Source organism: Sinocyclocheilus anshuiensis, unplaced genomic scaffold (genome assembly GCF_001515605.1).
Source record: "Sinocyclocheilus anshuiensis isolate Anshui unplaced genomic scaffold, SAMN03320099.WGS_v1.1 scaffold186, whole genome shotgun sequence".
NCBI classification, from domain to species: domain Eukaryota; kingdom Metazoa; phylum Chordata; class Actinopteri; order Cypriniformes; family Cyprinidae; genus Sinocyclocheilus; species Sinocyclocheilus anshuiensis.
Window position 1 is genome coordinate 2,338,871 of NW_015542355.1, and position 19,665 is coordinate 2,358,535.

The 19,665-nt window shown below is 38.8% G+C and overlaps 4 protein-coding genes across 14 annotated transcripts in view; 2 read left to right on the forward strand and 2 right to left on the reverse strand.

The window, feature by feature from the left end:
• LOC107691676 (protein furry homolog) overlaps positions 1-1,733 on the forward strand; it is a 60,840-nt gene extending 59,107 nt beyond the window's left edge. For all 9 annotated transcript variants that reach the window (XM_016490440.1, XM_016490435.1, XM_016490434.1 and 6 more), the window contains one exon: positions 1,240-1,733. In XM_016490440.1, coding sequence (XP_016345926.1) covers positions 1,240-1,498 — 259 coding nt within the window. In that variant the 3' untranslated portion in view covers positions 1,499-1,733. The remainder of the gene's footprint in view (positions 1-1,239) is intronic.
• Positions 1,734-3,244: 1,511 nt separating this feature from the next.
• On the reverse strand, positions 3,245-4,944 carry LOC107691709 (zygote arrest protein 1-like). Its single transcript, XM_016490488.1, has 4 exons — positions 4,296-4,944; positions 3,743-3,835; positions 3,603-3,677; positions 3,245-3,533 (listed from the first exon to the last, which is right to left on the reverse strand). The coding sequence occupies exons 1-4, from the start codon at positions 4,905-4,907 to the stop codon at positions 3,390-3,392; spliced, it is 924 nt and encodes a 307-aa protein (XP_016345974.1). The 5' UTR covers positions 4,908-4,944; the 3' UTR covers positions 3,245-3,389.
• Positions 4,945-5,913: 969 nt separating this feature from the next.
• Positions 5,914-14,216, forward strand: LOC107691678 (klotho). Of its 2 annotated transcripts, XM_016490443.1 has the most exons (7): positions 5,914-5,986; positions 6,268-6,341; positions 7,293-8,239; positions 8,703-9,213; positions 10,187-10,455; positions 10,926-12,051; positions 13,201-14,216. In XM_016490443.1, the coding sequence occupies exons 2-7, from the start codon at positions 6,332-6,334 to the stop codon at positions 13,539-13,541; spliced, it is 3,204 nt and encodes a 1,067-aa protein (XP_016345929.1). In that variant the 5' UTR covers positions 5,914-5,986; positions 6,268-6,331; the 3' UTR covers positions 13,542-14,216. The 2 variants fall into 2 exon arrangements, with proteins under 2 accessions (XP_016345929.1, XP_016345930.1); XM_016490444.1 differs by lacking the exons at positions 5,914-5,986; positions 6,268-6,341 and having other exon boundaries at positions 7,359-7,456; positions 7,555-8,239.
• On the reverse strand, positions 14,198-18,689 carry LOC107691679 (replication factor C subunit 3-like). 2 transcript variants are annotated; one of them, XM_016490446.1, is made up of 10 exons: positions 18,597-18,689; positions 16,935-17,076; positions 16,519-16,656; positions 16,361-16,428; positions 16,183-16,280; positions 15,850-16,031; positions 15,131-15,267; positions 14,867-14,965; positions 14,584-14,653; positions 14,198-14,458 (listed from the first exon to the last, which is right to left on the reverse strand). In XM_016490446.1, exons 2-10 carry the CDS (start codon positions 17,019-17,021, stop codon positions 14,267-14,269), a joined length of 1,071 nt encoding a protein of 356 aa, XP_016345932.1. In that variant the 5' UTR covers positions 17,022-17,076; positions 18,597-18,689; the 3' UTR covers positions 14,198-14,266. The 2 variants fall into 2 exon arrangements, with proteins under 2 accessions (XP_016345932.1, XP_016345931.1); XM_016490445.1 differs by lacking the exons at positions 15,850-16,031; positions 16,183-16,280; positions 16,361-16,428; positions 16,519-16,656; positions 16,935-17,076 and adding exons at positions 17,370-17,551; positions 17,703-17,800; positions 17,881-17,948; positions 18,039-18,176 and having other exon boundaries at positions 18,455-18,689.
• Between the last annotated feature and the right edge of the window lie 976 nt (positions 18,690-19,665).

Sequence of the window (19,665 nt, forward strand, 5' to 3'; positions counted from 1 at the left end):
GATTTCGTCCTTCGGGAATTGATTGGATCGTTGGAAGCTGGGGCGTTGCTAACAAAATGGAGGCAGATCTGAATGCCAGTTTGCAGTTAGTGGTGGGTGATTTCTCTCCACTGGATTCACAGCCGACACCCAAGCATGAATAAATGTTTTATTTATTAAGGATGACGACGACGATCAATGGCACAAAACATGCCTAAACAGGGCGCGAGAGAGAGAGACTGCCTGAATGACTGAGCGCGTCTTACATCAGGTTAAGTCATATTCATGAAAAAAATTAGTTTGCAATGTCCTAAGAGTAATGTTGTCGTAATATCCTAATATCTTTTCAATGTTTAGGGGTAACGTACTGCCTCATGACTGGTGTCAGTGCTATAAAGTGAAGCATCAGCTTCAGCTTTTCCCCGTCGTTTATCCCAGCGTTTACCCCTCACGTCACTAGCTCCGCCCTTGCGCCATAGCTCGTGACCGCAAGAGAAGTTGAGTCGTTTTGAGGGGGAGGGGAGGTTATAACGTCTTTGATTAAAGATTACGAGGGCACATGAATTAAAAAAAAATAATGAAGTGCACGGATAAATTATTTATAATAAACACTACAGTATTCCATAAAAAAATAAGAATTGGTTTATCCCAGCGTTTACCCCTCACATCACTAGCTCCGCCCTTGTGCCATAGCTCGTGACCGGAAGAGAAGATGAGACGTTTTGAGGGGGAGGGGAGGTTAACGTTTTTGATTAAAGATAACAAGGGCACATGGATTAAAAAAAAAAATAATGAAGTGCACGGATAATAGATAATAAACGGAAGTGCATACATAAATTATTTATAAGAAACACTACAGTATTCCATTAAAAAATAAGAATTTTCAATTTTGATTTCATGGTGACTAAGTTTAAAATACTGAATTCTTTGCACATATCCAACAATAAAAATATGCACATTTTTCTAACTCTGGCTTTACTTTGATGTAATGTTTTAAATTATGGAGTGTGTATAAAGTATAAAAAATCTATTATAATTGAAACTTTTATCTATTTATTTACCCATCTATCTATGTATTTATATATTTATTTAATTAATTTTAATTAATTTAGTTTTTATTTTTAATTCAGTTAATGTTTTCAATGATTTTAAACAGTAACACTGGTGTGTTTAACAGCATATTATTTTTCATTGTGGTGCTGAACTTCTACTGGTATTGAAATTTTTGTATTGTTACATAAGCTTTCTTCTATTTTTTAGACGAATGTGGCCAAATGACATTTTCGGTGGCAGCTCAGAAGATGAGATCCAGACTCTCCTCAACGTCTACTTCCGCCACCAAACTCTGGGCCAAACTGGCACTTTTGCCCTGGTTGGCTCGAACAAGGACATGTCAGACGTCTGCACAAAGATCATGGAGCTCAACGGAGAGATCCGGGACATGATCCGCCGCGCTCAGGGGTACCAGGTGATCTCATCCAGCCTCCTGGACTCCAGCGTGTCCGGCGTGAGTCTCTGACAGGAAGCCTGCAGCACCCCAGACCAGCCCTGGCCTGGACCGCCCGACCACTGGATTCCTCCATAGTCACCCAACCTCTCCTGTGCCAACCCTCATCCCAAGACCCTCCACTCCTGCCACCCGCTCCAGGCCAGATCCAGTGTGACGTTTGGGAGTGCTGCCACCTTTTTGAGGGTGTAACTCATAAACTTGTGCCCTTCTTAGGGAAACTTGCACGAGCATCCTTGACTGTACTGAATAGGAAGGGGCTCCTGAGAGTGAGCGTGTCCTCAGGTCCTCAAATGTGCAGCAATAATGGAGAAACGGAGCTGCTCCTGCGAGATTCCTTGGATTGAGTCACTGAAACGCATCTATTAATTATTGCACTGTTGACATTTTCATGTCGGAAACCATGAGAAGAAAAAAATCCTGTTTGCTACTGAGAGCAATGCTGCATTTTTGGAAAGGAAGCACCCAAGTGAGAAATTTCACTTGGTTTGTTTGTTAACATGGGGAATGTGCAATGATGGATCATTGAAACGGATGCCTTTCTACTGTAACTGTTCAAGAATGTCTTTAAAATTGATCAGGACATGCTGCAAAACTGAAGATGGAACAACACAGTATACTGGTTGTATGTCTTCGGTCATTGTCACGATACTTGTAATTGTTTAAAGCTGAGAGCTTGTGTCTTTGTGAACCTGTCCATCACTGGCATACCGCTAAATATCAGTCTCCGCACCTGCACATAGAGACACACGCTGACATTCAGCGATTTGTTCATTCAACTGATAAGCTACTACTGCTGAAGCTGATTCTAATTCAAGTGCTGATAGGAGATTGTTTGGCTGTTTCAATCAACGTCCTGTGCTCCACCATACACAGGCTCACATTTAGGGTAAATTTGTATTTAAGAAATCAGTGTATTGAACATGGTTTTCAAAATTGTTCTTTGTCAGTTGCCAAGCATGCATTACTGTATTTACTTTCGAATTGTATTTATTAAAAGTTGTATTTTATTAAAAGGTTATTTGTATAAAGTGGAAAAGGGAGGTATCACATGGAGATTAGTGTTTGTCACTAATGCATGCCTAGAGAGATTGCACATTATAAAACCTCTTCGGGAATAGTCACCCCCCCAAAAAAAATGTAAATACTTCGTTTTTGTGAAGTAAATTGTGCTTTCATGTCGAGTTTTGTCAGTTTGTCATTTCAGTTTTTCTGGCATCTGCAGAATGCAAGAAAAGGAGTAATTTTGCACTGGGTGCACGTTGCATCAGACATTTCCAATGGGAGTTCATGATTTTAGGAGGGGAGGTTAACTAAAGAAATGAGCAGTAACACTCAATTCAGTTTTTTTTTTTTATTCATACATGATCTTGAGTAAAATATGATCATAACATTAACAGAAAAGATATTGGAAGACATTCCATATTGGAATGTCCATATTGGACATTCAAGACCGGTTTTGTTTTGGATTCTGTTGACCTTCATTGAATGGAATTTCATTTAATCGACTGTTCTTTAAAGGGATAGTACAAAAAAAAAAAAAACACACATTCCAAACCTGTATGCACTGTTCTTGCGGACCACAAAAGGTCACTTTGAGGAATATTGGTATCCAGTGCCGGTTCCCATTTACTTCCATAGTATTGTCAAAAAATACAATTGAAGTCAATTGGAACAAAATGGTATAGTTAGAAACACATTACAAAATGCCCTTTATAAATTGCGAGTAAATGAGTTTTTTTGGGTGAACTACCCCATCACAAAGCAGAAACATTCACAGACACCAGTATTATGCTGCAATACTTTGTTTTTTATAAATGTATACATTAGAATACAAAAATACAACATCCCACACAAAACGTCACTTGAGCCACCAATGCAGATTCTAAAACTGACTGAACAATCAGACTATGTACTTGAAACTGTAGATGGTGTCACAGGAAAGGCCTTTGCCCTTGCAACGGCCACACAGATCCTGGCGATGAGGACGACGCATGTCAATGTGCCTCTGTTTCTGTTCACAGCAGCAGCGAGTCTTGCAGCAAACCTTGTGAAACAAAACATCGTCAAACATTACAAACAGCTTTATGTATGCATTTGCTACACCAAATCATACCTGGCACTGAATGGCCTCCACCCTATACGGATTCAGCCCTGCCTGGCACTTCCTGCAGTGCTGCTTGAAGTACACCTGTGGAAATGGCATTTGATTAGATTTAAATCTTAAGTTTAAAAGTTTGGGTCAATGCATTTTACCTTGGAGGTTCCCGAGATGCACCACACGAACGCACTTTCCCATCGAATATTGCACTTACTGCAGTGATAAAATCCATATTTCTGCTCCAAAAACTAAACAAGAATAAATTGTTAGAATTCTCATTATCCATTTTCACCAAAACGCAGTTTACATGTAGTTTTGAGAAACCAACAACCAATCAGAAACTCCCTCAGTTTTCCTCATTAAATATTGAGGAAAATACCACCCCCAAAAAAATAAATAGAAAAAAAAAGGTTGTGAATAACTGCATTTTTCTTCGCGTTCTTTCGCAAGTTTCAGGTTGCGAATAGACAGACACATCGTCATTAGAAGTCTCGTACTCATCCTGAGTTGTGAACGCTCAATGCTGATTGGGTGAATACAATCACTTGCATATTCATGAGGTCAAATTTTATTCGGCGATTAACCAAGTGAGGAGACCTCGAAATCCAACTACTTGGGGATTAATGTATGACCCATACCTCGAAAGTACAATATCCAATGTAATTTGGGGGAAATTGTGGTTGCATTGGTAATTTCCCCACAACAAACCTGAAAGTTAGACCGTTTATTTCGCCGAACCACTGACTTCCCCTGCAGTGATTCGTTGTGCGTGGGTTCATCCGGTTTACGATCCTCGTCGTCCGTCTCGCCGTCCGTCCTCTTGCTCTCATCCCCTCCATCGTACTTACTTTCACCGACGGTCGTGGATAAGGAGAAGATCCTGCGGTCGAAGACGGGAGAGTAGATGGCGACGGGCCGGGAGAAGCGCACGGAGTTGACGGGTGTGCTGAGCAGGGTGTCTTTCAGAGGGCTGATGGATGGCGTCCTCGGGGAGTCCCATTTATCACCGCGATAAAAAAGCGTTTTGGGCCCGAGTGAGCATTGGACAGTGGCATCTACCTTTGGGTTCACTTGCACACCGAACTCTCTAGTGTTGGCCTTGCGGAGGCGCGGCGTTAGGTTCGGGTTCACCTGAGATAATATGGCTTTTAACTGCGCTCGCTTATAAACGTCGAAATAATCGGGGGCATCTGGCGCAACATACAAATTGTTTCCCTTTTTGTTCCAGTTCTGGTGCTTAAATTTCCCGTTGCTGGGATAAAAGGGGAAATAGCTAGGATACCCTCTGCAGTTGTAAGGTGGAACGAGAAACTCCTCCATTGTAGTGTAACCAAGAGCTAATGCACTGCTGAATATTTATTTTCTTACGGAGAACACGCCTTAATTGGCGCTACCTAATTAGCATTGATCACGTGTGGGCGTGGCTCAGGGAGAGATTGCGGATGTGACGCATTAGCATCAGGTGCAGCTCAGTCTGCATTTTTAGGTATATATTTAGCATTGCAGTTGAAACTGCAATCGAGTATTTGACATGACAAGTCGAGCCTTGGTTCCTCAGCTATCCTGCTTTTATTTTTAAAATAGCCATTTTACAGTGAAATTATTTAGAGATGATCACTGTAATGTTCTTATAATAACTGAGAGACACCCAGTAATATTTGCAGTTTTAAAAATTATTTGTCACACCACAGGACGAGGTGAATTATAAATATAAAATATAAATATTTATAAAATAATTATTTTAAACATGTATTATATAAATAAATATACTATAAAAAATATAAATATGTGTTTATAAACATTTTGAATAAATAAAAAATAAGGTGATTGAAATAGATTTACAGAATAGTCTTTCCTTCTACTGACTCTTTTACTGGAGATTTGAATAGCAGTAATAGTTTGTCCGGTATGTTGCTAGGCATTCAAATAAGTGGAGGGTAATAAAAGGTGGATTTTAAAAGCCTCTGTGCCTCTGTTATGCAGTTTATGAATAGCAAACAGAGAGAAGTAAACTAAAGGTTTATTAAGGGTCTTAAATTCTAGGTTCACTATAGTTCAAGCTGTTCAGTCTAGGTTGCATTACCAGGTTAAGGTGTGTTTTTGTTTGATGATTGAGGAGGATATTTCCTGTTTTGTTTATTTCATAATTAAAAGAAAGTATGAGAAATCAGTTATTAACTGTATTGCACAATGGGTTGTCTTCAAGCACTGTTAGTAGTAGTCGTCGTTTAGCAGACACTCTCATTCAAAGTAACTTTTACATTTTAAGAACAGCCCCATTGGATCAACTTAAGCAATAAGTGAGTCTTCAGTTCATGAATTAACAGCCTTTGGATTACCACCACCTCCACATACAGAGGAAGGCCTGAAACGTTTTAGACACAAATATGCGTCACTAAGTAAGTTCAGTGCTCCGTGAGTGTGTTGTTTTTGTTCCAGCTGAAAGCACACTTTGGATTAGTTTCTTTCTCCTCTTTTGTTCTCTCTTTCTGTCCAACCATCTCTATTTATAATTAATCTATATGGAATAAAATCATTTTGGCTATAAATGATTTTATTCTATATAAACGTTTCAGAACATTTATGTCAGTGTAACACAATATTACCATTCACTGTGATATGGAAAATACATTATGCTTCACCACCCAATATAAATTCATACAAAACTGACCTTTAACAGGTGACTGACAAACAAGCCTTGCAGGGAAACACAGGACTCACACCACTGATTTTTCCTCGTCTGGATGGCACAAGGTAAGGAGATGTGTTGTAAAATAAAACTGATATTTAGGTGTTAAAAAATAATATTTTGTGATTTTTAGGTGTTTAATAATGTTTGGTGATTATAGAGAGCAGTAGTTCCTTTAAACAGAACATTAGAAACATTATAGAAATATTTTTCCCTATCAAAGTAATAAATTATTAAATTAATTGAATTACAGTGTGTACATTGGCAGTAAATGTGACTGTAATATTGATGTTTTGCCTGAGTCAGACAGGCCAACAGCCCAGATAATGTGAACATGGCCCCTTCAGAGGGCCAAATGGGTGGTTTAAAGCTAATAAAACAATCCCAGGGAACATATTATTGGCATTAACATATTACAATGGCAGTTTTTCCTTATGGTACCGATCGCGCAGGTGCACAATGTCATTAGCCCTCCAGATGGAGAGAGTTTCCATAAATGCAGTCTGATATATGACACAGATAATTCAATTAAATGCATGTCTGTTTCCAAGTACATATTACAGTACTTTCACTTTTACTATAAAATGTTGATTTTATTACGTAATCAAGCTCTAGCTATTAAAAATACACCTGTTTAGCACTTACACAGAATGCCGTTGAAACTGTGCAAAAGCATCCACAAAAACAATATTGGACTGACAAATTCAAAATGACCATATGAAGGATTTTTTAAAATTCTTTTTATGCATTTTTTTATACATTTTACATGTCCGGACTGTTAACATTAATGTAATCTACTGTAGATGTATTTCATTCATAAATTGAAAGTCATTGGATAACCCGGTTGGATTACTGGATAACTAGGTGATCAGTATTCCTATAACATGTGGTTCATTCATAGGTTTTTCAGTCTTAAAAGATATTCAGTTGGCCTTTAGAGCCACTGAAGAAATCATAAATTGTTTGTTGTTGTTGTTGTTATACTGTATAATCATATTTGCCCTATCATACACAAGCAGGAGGAAATGTGTTATTATGGAGGCTGGAATTGCGCAGTGCTTGGATACCTATTTACCCGTCAAGTGCCTGGGTAATAATTGATAGATTTCCTGAGAGGACAAAAACGGGCCCAGATGGGGCCAGGTGGGTTATACCACAGTCGCAAACGGCTCGGAGTGAGGTAAGAGACACAGCTCACTTGTTTAACAGTTGGAAAGTTGTCCAGTTCTCTGACACCATGAAAGTTACATGGATTGTTTTGGCGCTTGTGTTGTTCAGTCAGCTACAGTGGACAGCAGCTGATCCAGGTGCAGGACTGCACACATGGGATAGATTTAGCAAACTTCCATATCCCGGTGACAAAGCCTTCCTCTATGACACTTTCCCTGACAAGTTTATGTGGGCTGTCGGCACCGCTGCCTATTCAGTTGAAGGAGCTTGGGAGAAAGACGGGAAGGGTAAGTCTATCTGGGACACTTTCACTCGCGGAGGGACCCGGGTATCCAGAGGCGACGTGGGCAGTGACAGTTATCACAACATCCCGGGAGATCTCCGAGCCCTGCAGCAACTTGGAGTTAGTCACTACCGTTTTTCTCTGTCCTGGCCGCGCATCTTCTCCAACGGCACCAAAGAAAGTTACAACAAAAAAGGTGTGGAGTATTATAAAAATCTAATTCGTGGATTGAAGGAAATTAAAGTGCTGCCCGTTGTGACTTTATATCATTGGGACCTGCCAGACAGTTTGCAGACCCTCTTTGGAGGCTGGAGCAATTTGATTATGGTCGAACTTTTCAGAGAATATGCAGATTTTTGTTTTAAAACATTTGGATCTGATGTGAAATTTTGGATTACCATTGACAATCCTTTTGTTGTGGCCTGGCATGGATATGGAACTGGGGTTGTGGCACCTGGTATCAAAAATGACTCCGATTTGCCTTTCAGAGTTGGACATAATCTACTGAAGGTAATTAGAGCCACATAATCAAATGTTTGTTATTTATGTATTTAATTAACACATTTATAGATATAAATAGAAGGGAAGACAAAATTGCACACGTCTGTGTCTGGATAATTTTCTATGTCTCTCTATGTGTGCGTGTGTGTGTGTGTGTGTGTGTGTTTGTGTATATATATATATATATATATATATAGCCTTGAAAGAGTCGTTTCAATGTATTAAAAAAATAATAATAAAATACTATATTCCAATAATAAAATATAGTGTTTTATATATACATCACGAGAATTATTGTAATTACTGTTAAAACTAAAAAAAATCAAGTATTAAAAAAATTAATATGAAATATATTTTTTGACATTTTATATATATAATGTTATTTTATATATATATATATATATATATATAATATATTGCCACATTTTGTATTTATTTATTTAATTTTTTTCTGATCTGCGTTGTCTTCTAGGCTCATGCAGCAGCCTGGCACTTGTATGATGACCGGTATCGTTCCAGTCAGGGTGGGCGAGTGTCCATGGCTCTGGCCTCCCACTGGATCAAACCTAGCAGAACCAGACAGGAGAACAGCAAAGCCTGTCAGTGTTCTCTGGACTTCGTGCTCGGCTGGTTCGCCCGTCCGTTGTTTGTGGATGGAGACTATCCACCCTGCATGAAACGCAATTTGACCCACAGACTGCCGTCCTTCACGGAGACCGAGAGCTTGTATGTTAATGGAACGGCGGACTTCTTTGCCCTGTCTCACGGACCTGCTCTTAGTTTTCAGCTGATCAATGACAGTCTGCGCTTTGGCCAGACAGAAGACCTAGGTCTGAGGATGCTGCTGTACTGGGTCCGAGCCGAGTACAACAATCCTCCCATCTTTGTGGTGGAGAGTGGCTGGTATGGAAGTGGCAACACGAAAACAAAGGATGCCAAGCATATGTACTACCTAAAGCGCTTTATTATGGAGACTCTAAAAGGTAAATGGATTAACTGAGGGTGTTTGATGAAATGATAAGGATAGAATTAATGACAATAGATCATATATCAGCCAGTATATGGGCATTTTGAGATCATCTCATATATCTGTTAATGGTTAAAGGAGCATTTATGATGTAGGCTATTCAGGCTTATTTAGCTTTAAAGGAGTTCACCCAAAAATGAAAATTAGCCCATAAATTAGTCACCCTCAAGGCATTCTAGGTGTATATGACTTTCTTCTTTCAGACGAATCCAGTCGGAGTTATATTAAAAATTGTCTTTGATCTTCCAAGCTGTTTAATGGCAGTCAGCGGGTGTAGCAGTTCATCAGTCCAAAAGAAGAGAAATAAAGCGCATCCATCCATAATAAAAAGTGCCTTACACGGCTCCGGGGGGTAAACAAAGTCCTCCTGTAGCGAATCGATGCGTTTTTGTAAGAAAAATAACCATATTTAAAACGTAATAATCAATTTAATCTAGCTTGCGCTCACTGTTGTACACGAAAGCATCTCAGGGCGGATGACGTAGGACGTCGGCGTTGCACATGCGCCACTCAGAAGTGACGAACGCGGAAGCGCAGGGGAGAGATCAAAACAAAACAACGGTCACTAATTAGAAGTACAAATCGAGGATTTGTAAAGAAGAATGTCGGAGGATTTTGATATAAGCCAAGAGGAGACTGAGCCGTGTGAGGCACTTTTTATTATGGATGGATGAGCTTTATTTCACTTCTTTTGGACTGATGAACTGCAACACCCGCTGACTGCCATTAAACAGCTTGGAAGATCAAAGTCAATTTTTAATATAACTCCGATTGGATTCATCTGAAAGAAGGAAGTCATATACGCCTAGGATGGCTTGAGGGTGAGTAAATAATGGGCTAATTTTCATTTTTGGGTGAACTATCCCTTTAACAATTCACATTTCACAATTAGTAATTGATTATAAACAATAATTGACTTCTCTTTAAAGCAATCCGCTTTGACAGAGTAAATGTGATTGGCTACACAGCCTGGTCTCTGTTGGACGGGTATGAGTGGTATCGGGAATATGGAATACGACGAGGGCTATTCTATGTGGATTTCAACAGTCCTGATCTGAAAAGAGAGCCAAAGACATCTGCCACTTTCTATAGCAAACTCATAGAGAAGAATGGATTCCCTCAGCTGCCCGAGAACCGCCCTGAACAGGGCGTCTTTCCCTGTGACTTTGCCTGGGGAGTTGCAGCCAACTCAATACAGGTACAGGCTTTTTTTTTAATGCACACTTTAATGCATAGCATATCACTTCAGAGACAGCGACTGACAATGGAAATTAGCCTTTTGGCTAACTCTGGTATATTTATATTTATTTAATTGTTGATTAATGTCATCGTTCCTTTTTAAAAAAAACAAAAACTGTGACAGTTAACCTCAGATTACATCTAACTGCACATATTTCATTAAAAATTAAGGAAATGGCTGTACTTTGCACACTTCGGCCCAGCAAATCGAACTTAGATCTTTTTTTTTTTGTCCCATTCAAAGGTCACTTCTATAGAACTTAGATTCTGTGTAGATCATACAATGCATTTAACTTTTATCTTTGACCTTTGTTCAAACTTCAAACATTTATAAATATCATTTGCATATTTTTGAAAACTAGTTTTATTTCAACTCTTTTCAAATTTTGTATCTAAATCATCTGAATGTCTTCTGATCCTGTTTTGAAGGTTGATATTATACCTACCCAATTTGCCGACCCTAGTGTTTACATCTGGAACATTTCTGGTAACGGAGAGCTGACAAAGGTCCCGGGTGTACTGGCGCCCCCTATGCACAGGACACACCACTGCGCCGATTACGGCAGCATTCTCCAGCAGGTGTCTGACGTGCACCGTATGCAGGTCTCACACTTCCACTTCTCCCTCAACTGGTCCTCCATCACCCCAACAGGCCGGGTGTCTGATGCTAACGAAACACTTCTAAGATACTACCATTGCTTTGTCAGTGAGCTACAAAAGCTTAACATAACCCCTGTTGTGACCCTTTGGCATCACACAGGGAAACTATCCAGCCTACCGGCACCCATTGAGGCTGGTGGCGGCTGGCAGAGCGAGGAGACAGTCCAGGCCTTTGCGAAATATGCCAGGTTGTGTTTCCAACAACTAGGAGCTCATGTCAAACTGTGGATCACGCTGAATGAACCTAACGATGAGGATCTTGAATACACTGTGGGTCACCAGCTGCTCCGTGCGCATGCTTTAGCTTGGCACGTCTATGACAGCGAGTTTCGCAAAGCCCAAGGCGGTAAGGCATCACTGGTTCTTCATATGGACTGGGTCGAACCTGCGTTTTCTTTCAACAGGGAGGACGTTGAGCCTGCAAACCGAGTCCTGGACTTTCGAGTCGGCTGGTTTGCAGAGCCCATCTTCGGTAGTGGCGATTACCCAGCGGTGATGCGTAGTTGGCTCCAACAGCGAAACAATATTGATCTCTTCAACTACCACTTACCCGCATTTAGCGATGAAGATCGGCTGTTGGTTAAAGGAACCTATGATTTCTTCGCCATCAGCCATTTTACTACCTCAATGGTGTATGATGGAGTGGAAGACAAATACACTTTCAAGGACAAGCTGCAGGTACAGCTGATATCTGATGTGACCTGGATCATGTCTCCAAGACGCAACTCTCCTGTGGTCCCCTGGGGTCTTCGCAAGGCACTGAACTGGGTTAACTCTCGATACAAAGGGGTTCCCATTTACGTGATGGCCAATGGTGTTCAGGAGGACATTGCTAGGTTTAAGGATAGCTTGCGCGTCTACTACCTTTACAACTACATTAATGAGGCCTTGAAAGGTAAGAAACCATGTAATGTTAGGTATTACACACCAATAGGTAGCTCTGGGGAGGCTTATACCGATCCCAATTTTTAGCTTTTATCAAGAGCAGTTTATTGAACCGTTAGACAAAATCTCTCACCCAATAATATGTCTTATGAAGGTAATATTTAAATGTTCAGTTTTATGATCAAAGATCTGTAGTTTTTATTGTGGGGTGCAAAACATATAATGCGATGCAATAGAATGATGATTGAAAGATATACACATATATTTTTCTCAAAAGCCTTGTGTATAATATTTGATATACACATTTTAACATGATTTTTTCTAACATTTTCATGTGCACCATAACCTGAAGGTGGATGTTTTAAGAATTGTACAAAAAGGCCTTTAACTTGCTAAAAAAAAGTATAAACTATCAATCAGATGACAGAAGGCATGTAGTAGAATGTGTACAACAGGTTTTTCAGCAAAGTTTTTTTTCGTTCAGTTTATATATTGTAGGCTTTAACATATGCTAATTAGGTTATCCTGACATCACGTGGCTATTTTTTGTTTTTATTGGCTCTATTAAAAACATTTCTCATACATTTTAATACAATTAAAAGGAAATGTTATTTATTCAAATTGTTTAAAATATTAAGATTAAAAACTAATCATATACTGATATTAAATGTAACGTATAGGTATCATTTTTACTTATTATAAGTGTGATTAAACTTACCATTTGTTTCAATATTAGTATATGTTGTTCATTTATAATATACAAATCTATCAAATATATAATAAAATGTTATATTTGAATTTTACATCATCTAATTGTTTAAGATTTGTTTTAGTTTTTTTAGTTTCCCGGTACAGTAACTCACTTGGATAAGTTCTGATGACTCAAAGCAATGCCATTTCTATTTAGAGGCACAAAGCTCACGTTGTAAGCACACATCCACACACAGCAGCTTAATTATTAAGCAGAAAACTAGGGAAACAGTTTGCTGATCTCAGGAAAAATAGCAAGCCGTTCTTTATCTGAGCTTTGGAAAAAAATATTTGTTTACTCTTCCCAAAACACTGGCAAGGCCTTATTTACCTTGTCATCTGAATTCGCTTTATAGTTACATCATGAGTTCATTTCAGTCGTTTTCTAACCTCTGATTTGTTGTTTTAGCATATACGCTGGACGGAGTCAATCTGAAGGGCTATTTTGCATATGCGTTCAGCGACCGGCGGGACCCAGGCTTTGGCATGTATGGTCATGTGCAGGAGGAGGTCATTTCAAAATCTTCACTGGCCCATTACAAAAACATCATCCACCACAACGGCTTCCCTGCCCCAGGCACACCTCAACAACAGTGTCCCCTTGCTCCAGTGCACGGCTCTGGCCGTTTTGTCCTCACCAAGCAGCCTGTCGTTGGCTTCCTCTCTCTGATGAGCTCTTGCCTGCTGATCACAGTGTGCCTTGTTATCTACTACTCAGTCAAGAGACACAAATTAACCACCAAAAAATGAAAGGAAATGGTTCCAGTGGACTCTTATATCTCTAATTTATTTGTTTTAATGGTTAGTTTAACAACCTACATATTATGCTTTTAACTCTTTCTTAAATTGTAGTACTTATGGAATTTCCTAATGGGTACTACATGAACCAGGAAGACCTGGATAATTACTTAACTGCAGCTTTACCATGTAAAAACTATTTATTTGTAAGCAAAAAAGTATATTTGCAATATTTGGTCAAGTCTGCACAAAGGTTTTCTATTTTGCATGAGTTGTAAAATAAAACTTATGGGGGAAAAGTATTTTATTCTGTTCTGGTGTATTACAGGCCTTACTATAGTTAGCTTAGCTAAGTAATGTCACACTCATACTCACATTGTCTAATATAATACTTTATAATGTATTAAATAAACATTTAATGTTGTACTTAGTGTCATAGTAAAGTAACTTTGATAGCTATACGTACTCTTATAATTTTCTGTACCCTATCTTGGCCTTTTTAAGTTATATTTACATATAAAAATTATATTTACCTTTTCTAATATTCATGTTTGCAATTTCCATTCCAATCATGCTTTACACTGAAGGTTTTGCTTATTTCATCCTCCATATGAAATTCTGTACCTCTTTGATTAGATACCCAAATAGCAATAACAGCAGGCCAAGAACATTTGAAATGGCTTTTATTATGAAAAACAAACTAATTAATATATCTAATTCTTTCAGGCTACAGTGGCTCAGAACATAAAGTTGTCAAGTCCATCTTCCATAAACTTCTTGTAAATGGCCATGAATTTAGCTACAAAAGCCTCCAGGTGGTAGACTGCTTTGCTGCCCAGCTGCAGTCTGTGTTCGTAGTATGCCGCCATCTGAGCCACCTCAGCCTTCAAGTGTCCATCACAGTTACTCAGCAACTCCGTCACCAGGCCCTTAAATACCATGCAAAGAAACAGTGTTAATGCAGTGACTCTTAACCATTTTTATTTAACCCTGAAAGTTTAATTCTATTTCACAGTATAAATAATTTCTTTATGCTCTAAATAAGCAGCTGTACCTTCACGATGACTTCTGGCGGGATGCAGTGAGTCAGAAGTTCATACAATCGAGCCCGAACCTCCAAAAGTCTGCAAAAATACAATAGACAGTTTAGTTTACATCTATACCACTTAAAAACATACCAGGTTATTGAAACCAAAATTGTTCAAATCTATCATAATGTAAAGGATCCAAACCAACTGACATATTGTTGAATCAAAGGCAAGGGATTGCCGCATTAAACCCTAAAAAGGACTTTGAACCCCTAAAAATCAATGCACGCATTTCATGTATGTTCTGACCTTTGAGGGCTCTGCTGGCTGACTATAGCATTAGCGGTCTCTCTGAGGAAAACCTCCCAGTCTGTCTCAGGGATGTCCTGGTCTGGAGAGAATGGATACCTGCAGAAAAGTCAATTTGGGAAAAGATTACGTAAACTGTAAGTGTGGCATACACTTCAGGTGAGTTATGTTCATTCAGAGGCTTCATTTGTGGTTATCATTGGAAAACTGAATAACATTGGGCATGTATTTAATTCTCTGAGATCTTTAGTCTTGTTGACTTACTGTTGAACTCTGCAGGCCTCACACATCAGCAGGGCTTTACGAAGGTTACGGCCAGATTTGTCAGCGATCAGTCTGGCCAGTTCAGGAGGAAGCAGCAGCCCCTCCTTCCTGCACAAGCCTGACAGAACACTGCACACCTGAGAGGAATAAGGTTGGGTTGTTTTCACATCTCAAGCACAACACACTTGAACACATTTAAAACTTATGATGCTAATTTTTATGCGTTTTTATTAAATTAATATATTTAAGAAAGAATGTTTATGCTCATCAAGGCTGCATTTATTTGATTAAAATAAAAAATACAGAAAAAGCAGTAATATTGTGAAATATTATTACGATTTTTAAAAGAACATTTTTCTATTTTAATATATTTTATGTAATTTATTCCTGTGATGCAAAGCTGAATTTTCTGCAGCCATTACTCCAGTCTTCGGTGTCACATGATCCTTCAGAAATCAATATAATATGCTGATTTGGTGCTGAAGAAACATTTCTCAATATTTTAAATGTTGAAAACAGTTTGTACTGCTTAATATTTTTGCTTTTTTTCAGGATTATTTAATGAATGGCAAATAATGTCAAAAGAATTGCATTTATTTGAAACATCATTTTTTGTAACATTATAAATGTCTTTAATGCCACTTTTAAATAACTTAAAATGCATGCTTGCTGAATAATAGTAGTAATTTCTTAAAAAAAAAAAAGAAAACCTGCTTCACCTCTTCCACACTTGGTAGGGGGACTCTCACAGCCAGACACCTGCTCCTGATGGGGCCAATCACTTTTGAGGTGGAGTTACAGCACAGGATCAATCGACAAGTGGACATGTACTTCTCCATCGTACGGCGCAAGGCATGCTGGGCATCTTTAGTGAGACGGTCCACCTCCACCAGCAGCACCACTGTAAAGACATTTGATCATTGCCACTACTCTTATATTACTGTTATATAAGTGTCCGGATCATTAATATAAGATTATCAAATCCAGACGCAGCTCTTAGCTATTTAACATACAGATTAATGATTTAACCCAATGAAAGAACAAAGCCAAACCTTTGAACTCCCTTTGAGCACTGGACTGAATCTGCTGAGACTGGGCAACAGTTTTGATCAGCTCCTGAATGACCACACGATCACTGTTCCCAGCATCACTGAGGAAAACAGATCAGACATGAGATTCTGCTAGTAAAGGCACCCAACATACACAGAGTCGAGTAAATCTCTTCATTACCTTGGATTCACCTCTAGATGGTAGTTGCTGGCAACTGTGTTGATTTCAAGCTTCTTTTTAGACGGAGTCTACAAGAGACGAACAGTGATAGTTAAGCTATATCATTAGACAATAGTTTAAAGCTTAATAGTTCATAGTTTTATTTATGAATTTAATACCGTGATGGACTGGTGTTCAATCCTAAGTTTCTCGACCCCGGGTCCGTACAGCTCTCTGAGCAAACACATGATCCGGGTTTTCTTGCCAGCACCAGTCGGTCCATAAACCAACAAGTGTGGAAAATCACCACACTGGACCTGTCAGATTTAACAGTGAGAGATCATTGTATTATCTAATGACTAATTAAAGACAGCATGGCTGAATAAGTGAAGCACATTTCAATCTAACGTTATATCACAGCTACTGCAAACTACTGTTGCTGCAATGGTAAACATAATTTAAAGTGTTTTCTTCCAGAAGAGATCGTAATGATGTAATTAAAATTTAATTCATATTTAGTTGGTTACCGAGTCTGACATAAACACCACCAACACCAGTTAGCGGTCTAAGTTATATACAGTAGTCTGCTTTTTACCAGATTTTTGAGCTGGTTTGCTTGCTCCTTGTGGTAGTCGAGTTTAGCCAAGGACAATGGTCTGTATTTATCCACCCATAAACTCATTTTCCTCCCTGAGTGACAAGAATATCGCGCCTCTGTAAAAATTGAACAATATTATGTTATTGTGGTCACATGATCCTTCAGAAATCAATATAATATGCTGATTTGGTGCTGAAGAAACATTTCTCAATATTTTAAATGTTGAAAACAGTTTGTACTGCTTAATATTTTTGCTTTTTTTCAGGATTATTTAATGAATGGCAAATAATGTCAAAAGAATTGCATTTATTTGAAACATCATTTTTTGTAACATTATAAATGTCTTTAATGCCACTTTTAAATAACTTAAAATGCATGCTTGCTGAATAATAGTAGTAATTTCTTAAAAAAAAAAAAGAAAACCTGCTTCACCTCTTCCACACTTGGTAGGGGGACTCTCACAGCCAGACACCTGCTCCTGATGGGGCCAATCACTTTTGAGGTGGAGTTACAGCACAGGATCAATCGACAAGTGGACATGTACTTCTCCATCGTACGGCGCAAGGCATGCTGGGCATCTTTAGTGAGACGGTCCACCTCCACCAGCAGCACCACTGTAAAGACATTTGATCATTGCCACTACTCTTATATTACTGTTATATAAGTGTCCGGATCATTAATATAAGATTATCAAATCCAGACGCAGCTCTTAGCTATTTAACATACAGATTAATGATTTAACCCAATGAAAGAACAAAGCCAAACCTTTGAACTCCCTTTGAGCACTGGACTGAATCTGCTGAGACTGGGCAACAGTTTTGATCAGCTCCTGAATGACCACACGATCACTGTTCCCAGCATCACTGAGGAAAACAGATCAGACATGAGATTCTGCTAGTAAAGGCACCCAACATACACAGAGTCGAGTAAATCTCTTCATTACCTTGGATTCACCTCTAGATGGTAGTTGCTGGCAACTGTGTTGATTTCAAGCTTCTTTTTAGACGGAGTCTACAAGAGACGAACAGTGATAGTTAAGCTATATCATTAGACAATAGTTTAAAGCTTAATAGTTCATAGTTTTATTTATGAATTTAATACCGTGATGGACTGGTGTTCAATCCTAAGTTTCTCGACCCCGGGTCCGTACAGCTCTCTGAGCAAACACATGATCCGGGTTTTCTTGCCAGCACCAGTCGGTCCATAAACCAACAAGTGTGGAAAATCACCACACTGGACCTGTCAGATTTAACAGTGAGAGATCATTGTATTATCTAATGACTAATTAAAGACAGCATGGCTGAATAAGTGAAGCACATTTCAATCTAACGTTATATCACAGCTACTGCAAACTACTGTTGCTGCAATGGTAAACATAATTTAAAGTGTTTTCTTCCAGAAGAGATCGTAATGATGTAATTAAAATGTAATTCATATTTAGTTGGTTACCGAGTCTGACATAAACACCACCAACACCAGTTAGCGGTCTAAGTTATATACAGTAGTCTGCTTTTTACCAGATTTTTGAGCTGGTTTGCTTGCTCCTTGTGGTAGTCGAGTTTAGCCAAGGACAATGGTCTGTATTTATCCACCCATAAACTCATTTTCCTCCCTGAGTGACAAGAATATCGCGCCTCTGTAAAAATTGAACAATATTATGTTATTGTGAGCTGCCTGCTCCCGCGAAACATATAAACCCGCGCAGCGCCGTCAGACCGGCAACTACAGGGAGCGAAGAGGGACAAGTGCTTTCGCGTTTTGTAAAACTCAATGCATTGCTGCGCTCTGCGCAAATAAAATATACACAGAAATCATTCAAGCGTTACATAGCACACTAGATTGGTATAAATTTATTTTAAAATGTATGGGTTTTTTTTCTACGTGATTTATGATGATGCCTGCCTAGCCTTATTATCATCAAATGGTCGTAAGCTAATGATATGGCCATGACAAGAAATAAAAAAGAAATAAAAAGTAATATAGGCTGAATAATAATAATATAGGTAGGTGGAATTAACATTCTTATTATGATATATGACCAGTATAGGTGCAGGGTAGATTTATACCGTTCATTTATCCAGTAGATGGCGATTCTGAGGTAGTTTGCTAGTTTAGTTCGCATTGTTATTGCAGAGCTGTTTGCAGACCTGGAATAGAAAAGCAGAATGAGCGTCGCAGTCACCGTTGTCGCCAACACTTTTAGCATGCAACTAGATTTGTTTTTTTTTGGTTGCGCTACAAAAATTTGGTAACTCTCTTTCAAAATTAAGTATGGATTGTTGTTTTACCCAGAGTTTAACGTGGTATGCGCGGTGAAAAACACGATAACTCGGGGTTAGTGTGAAAAGCCACACTGAACAAAAAGCGATTTTGACAGACGCCTGTCTCCCTGATGGCATGTAAACAGTATTACAGTATTGTCAGAGAACAACCTGATGTAACAGCAGTTCATGTCAGTGAGGGACCACCCCAGAGGAAGCACTTCACTAACTCACCTGTCTGGATTGCTGAAGACTCAGGTAACAGTTTTTCTATACTCATACACCACTAAACAGATTTTTTTTACATTTTTTTTTTACTTTTTTCATTGTAAACTTATTTCGTCTACATCTTTTGTGTAGGTTCTGCTTCTCTGTTTTTTTTCCTTCAGAGAAAAAGAGCTTAATGATTGCACAAGTTTCTGGAAAAATCTCAACAAATACAGGTGTGGTCAAAATTTTACATACAC

What these genes read in the sequence shown, in the direction of transcription:
- LOC107691709 (XM_016490488.1), bottom strand. Translation starts at nt 4,907, where the DNA reads ATGGAGGAGTTTCTCGTTCCACCTTACAACTGCAGAGGGTATCCTAGC. An exon ending in ATAAACGGTCTAACTTTCAG is followed by an intron (nt 3,836 to 4,295) that starts GTTTGTTGTGGG and finishes ATTCTTGTTTAG; the next exon opens with TTTTTGGAGCAGAAATATGG. An exon ending in TGGAGGCCATTCAGTGCCAG is followed by an intron (nt 3,534 to 3,602) that starts GTATGATTTGGT and finishes TTGTTTCACAAG; the next exon opens with GTTTGCTGCAAGACTCGCTG.
- LOC107691678 (XM_016490443.1), top strand. An exon ending in TATTATGGAGACTCTAAAAG is followed by an intron (nt 9,214 to 10,186) that starts GTAAATGGATTA and finishes TTCTCTTTAAAG; the next exon opens with CAATCCGCTTTGACAGAGTA. An exon ending in CATTAATGAGGCCTTGAAAG is followed by an intron (nt 12,052 to 13,200) that starts GTAAGAAACCAT and finishes TTGTTGTTTTAG; the next exon opens with CATATACGCTGGACGGAGTC.
- LOC107691679 (XM_016490446.1), bottom strand. Translation starts at nt 17,021, where the DNA reads ATGAGTTTATGGGTGGATAAATACAGACCATTGTCCTTGGCTAAACTC. An exon ending in TGCTCAAAGGGAGTTCAAAG is followed by an intron (nt 16,032 to 16,182) that starts GTTTGGCTTTGT and finishes ATGTCTTTACAG; the next exon opens with TGGTGCTGCTGGTGGAGGTG. An exon ending in CGCCAGAAGTCATCGTGAAG is followed by an intron (nt 14,459 to 14,583) that starts GTACAGCTGCTT and finishes ATGGTATTTAAG; the next exon opens with GGCCTGGTGACGGAGTTGCT.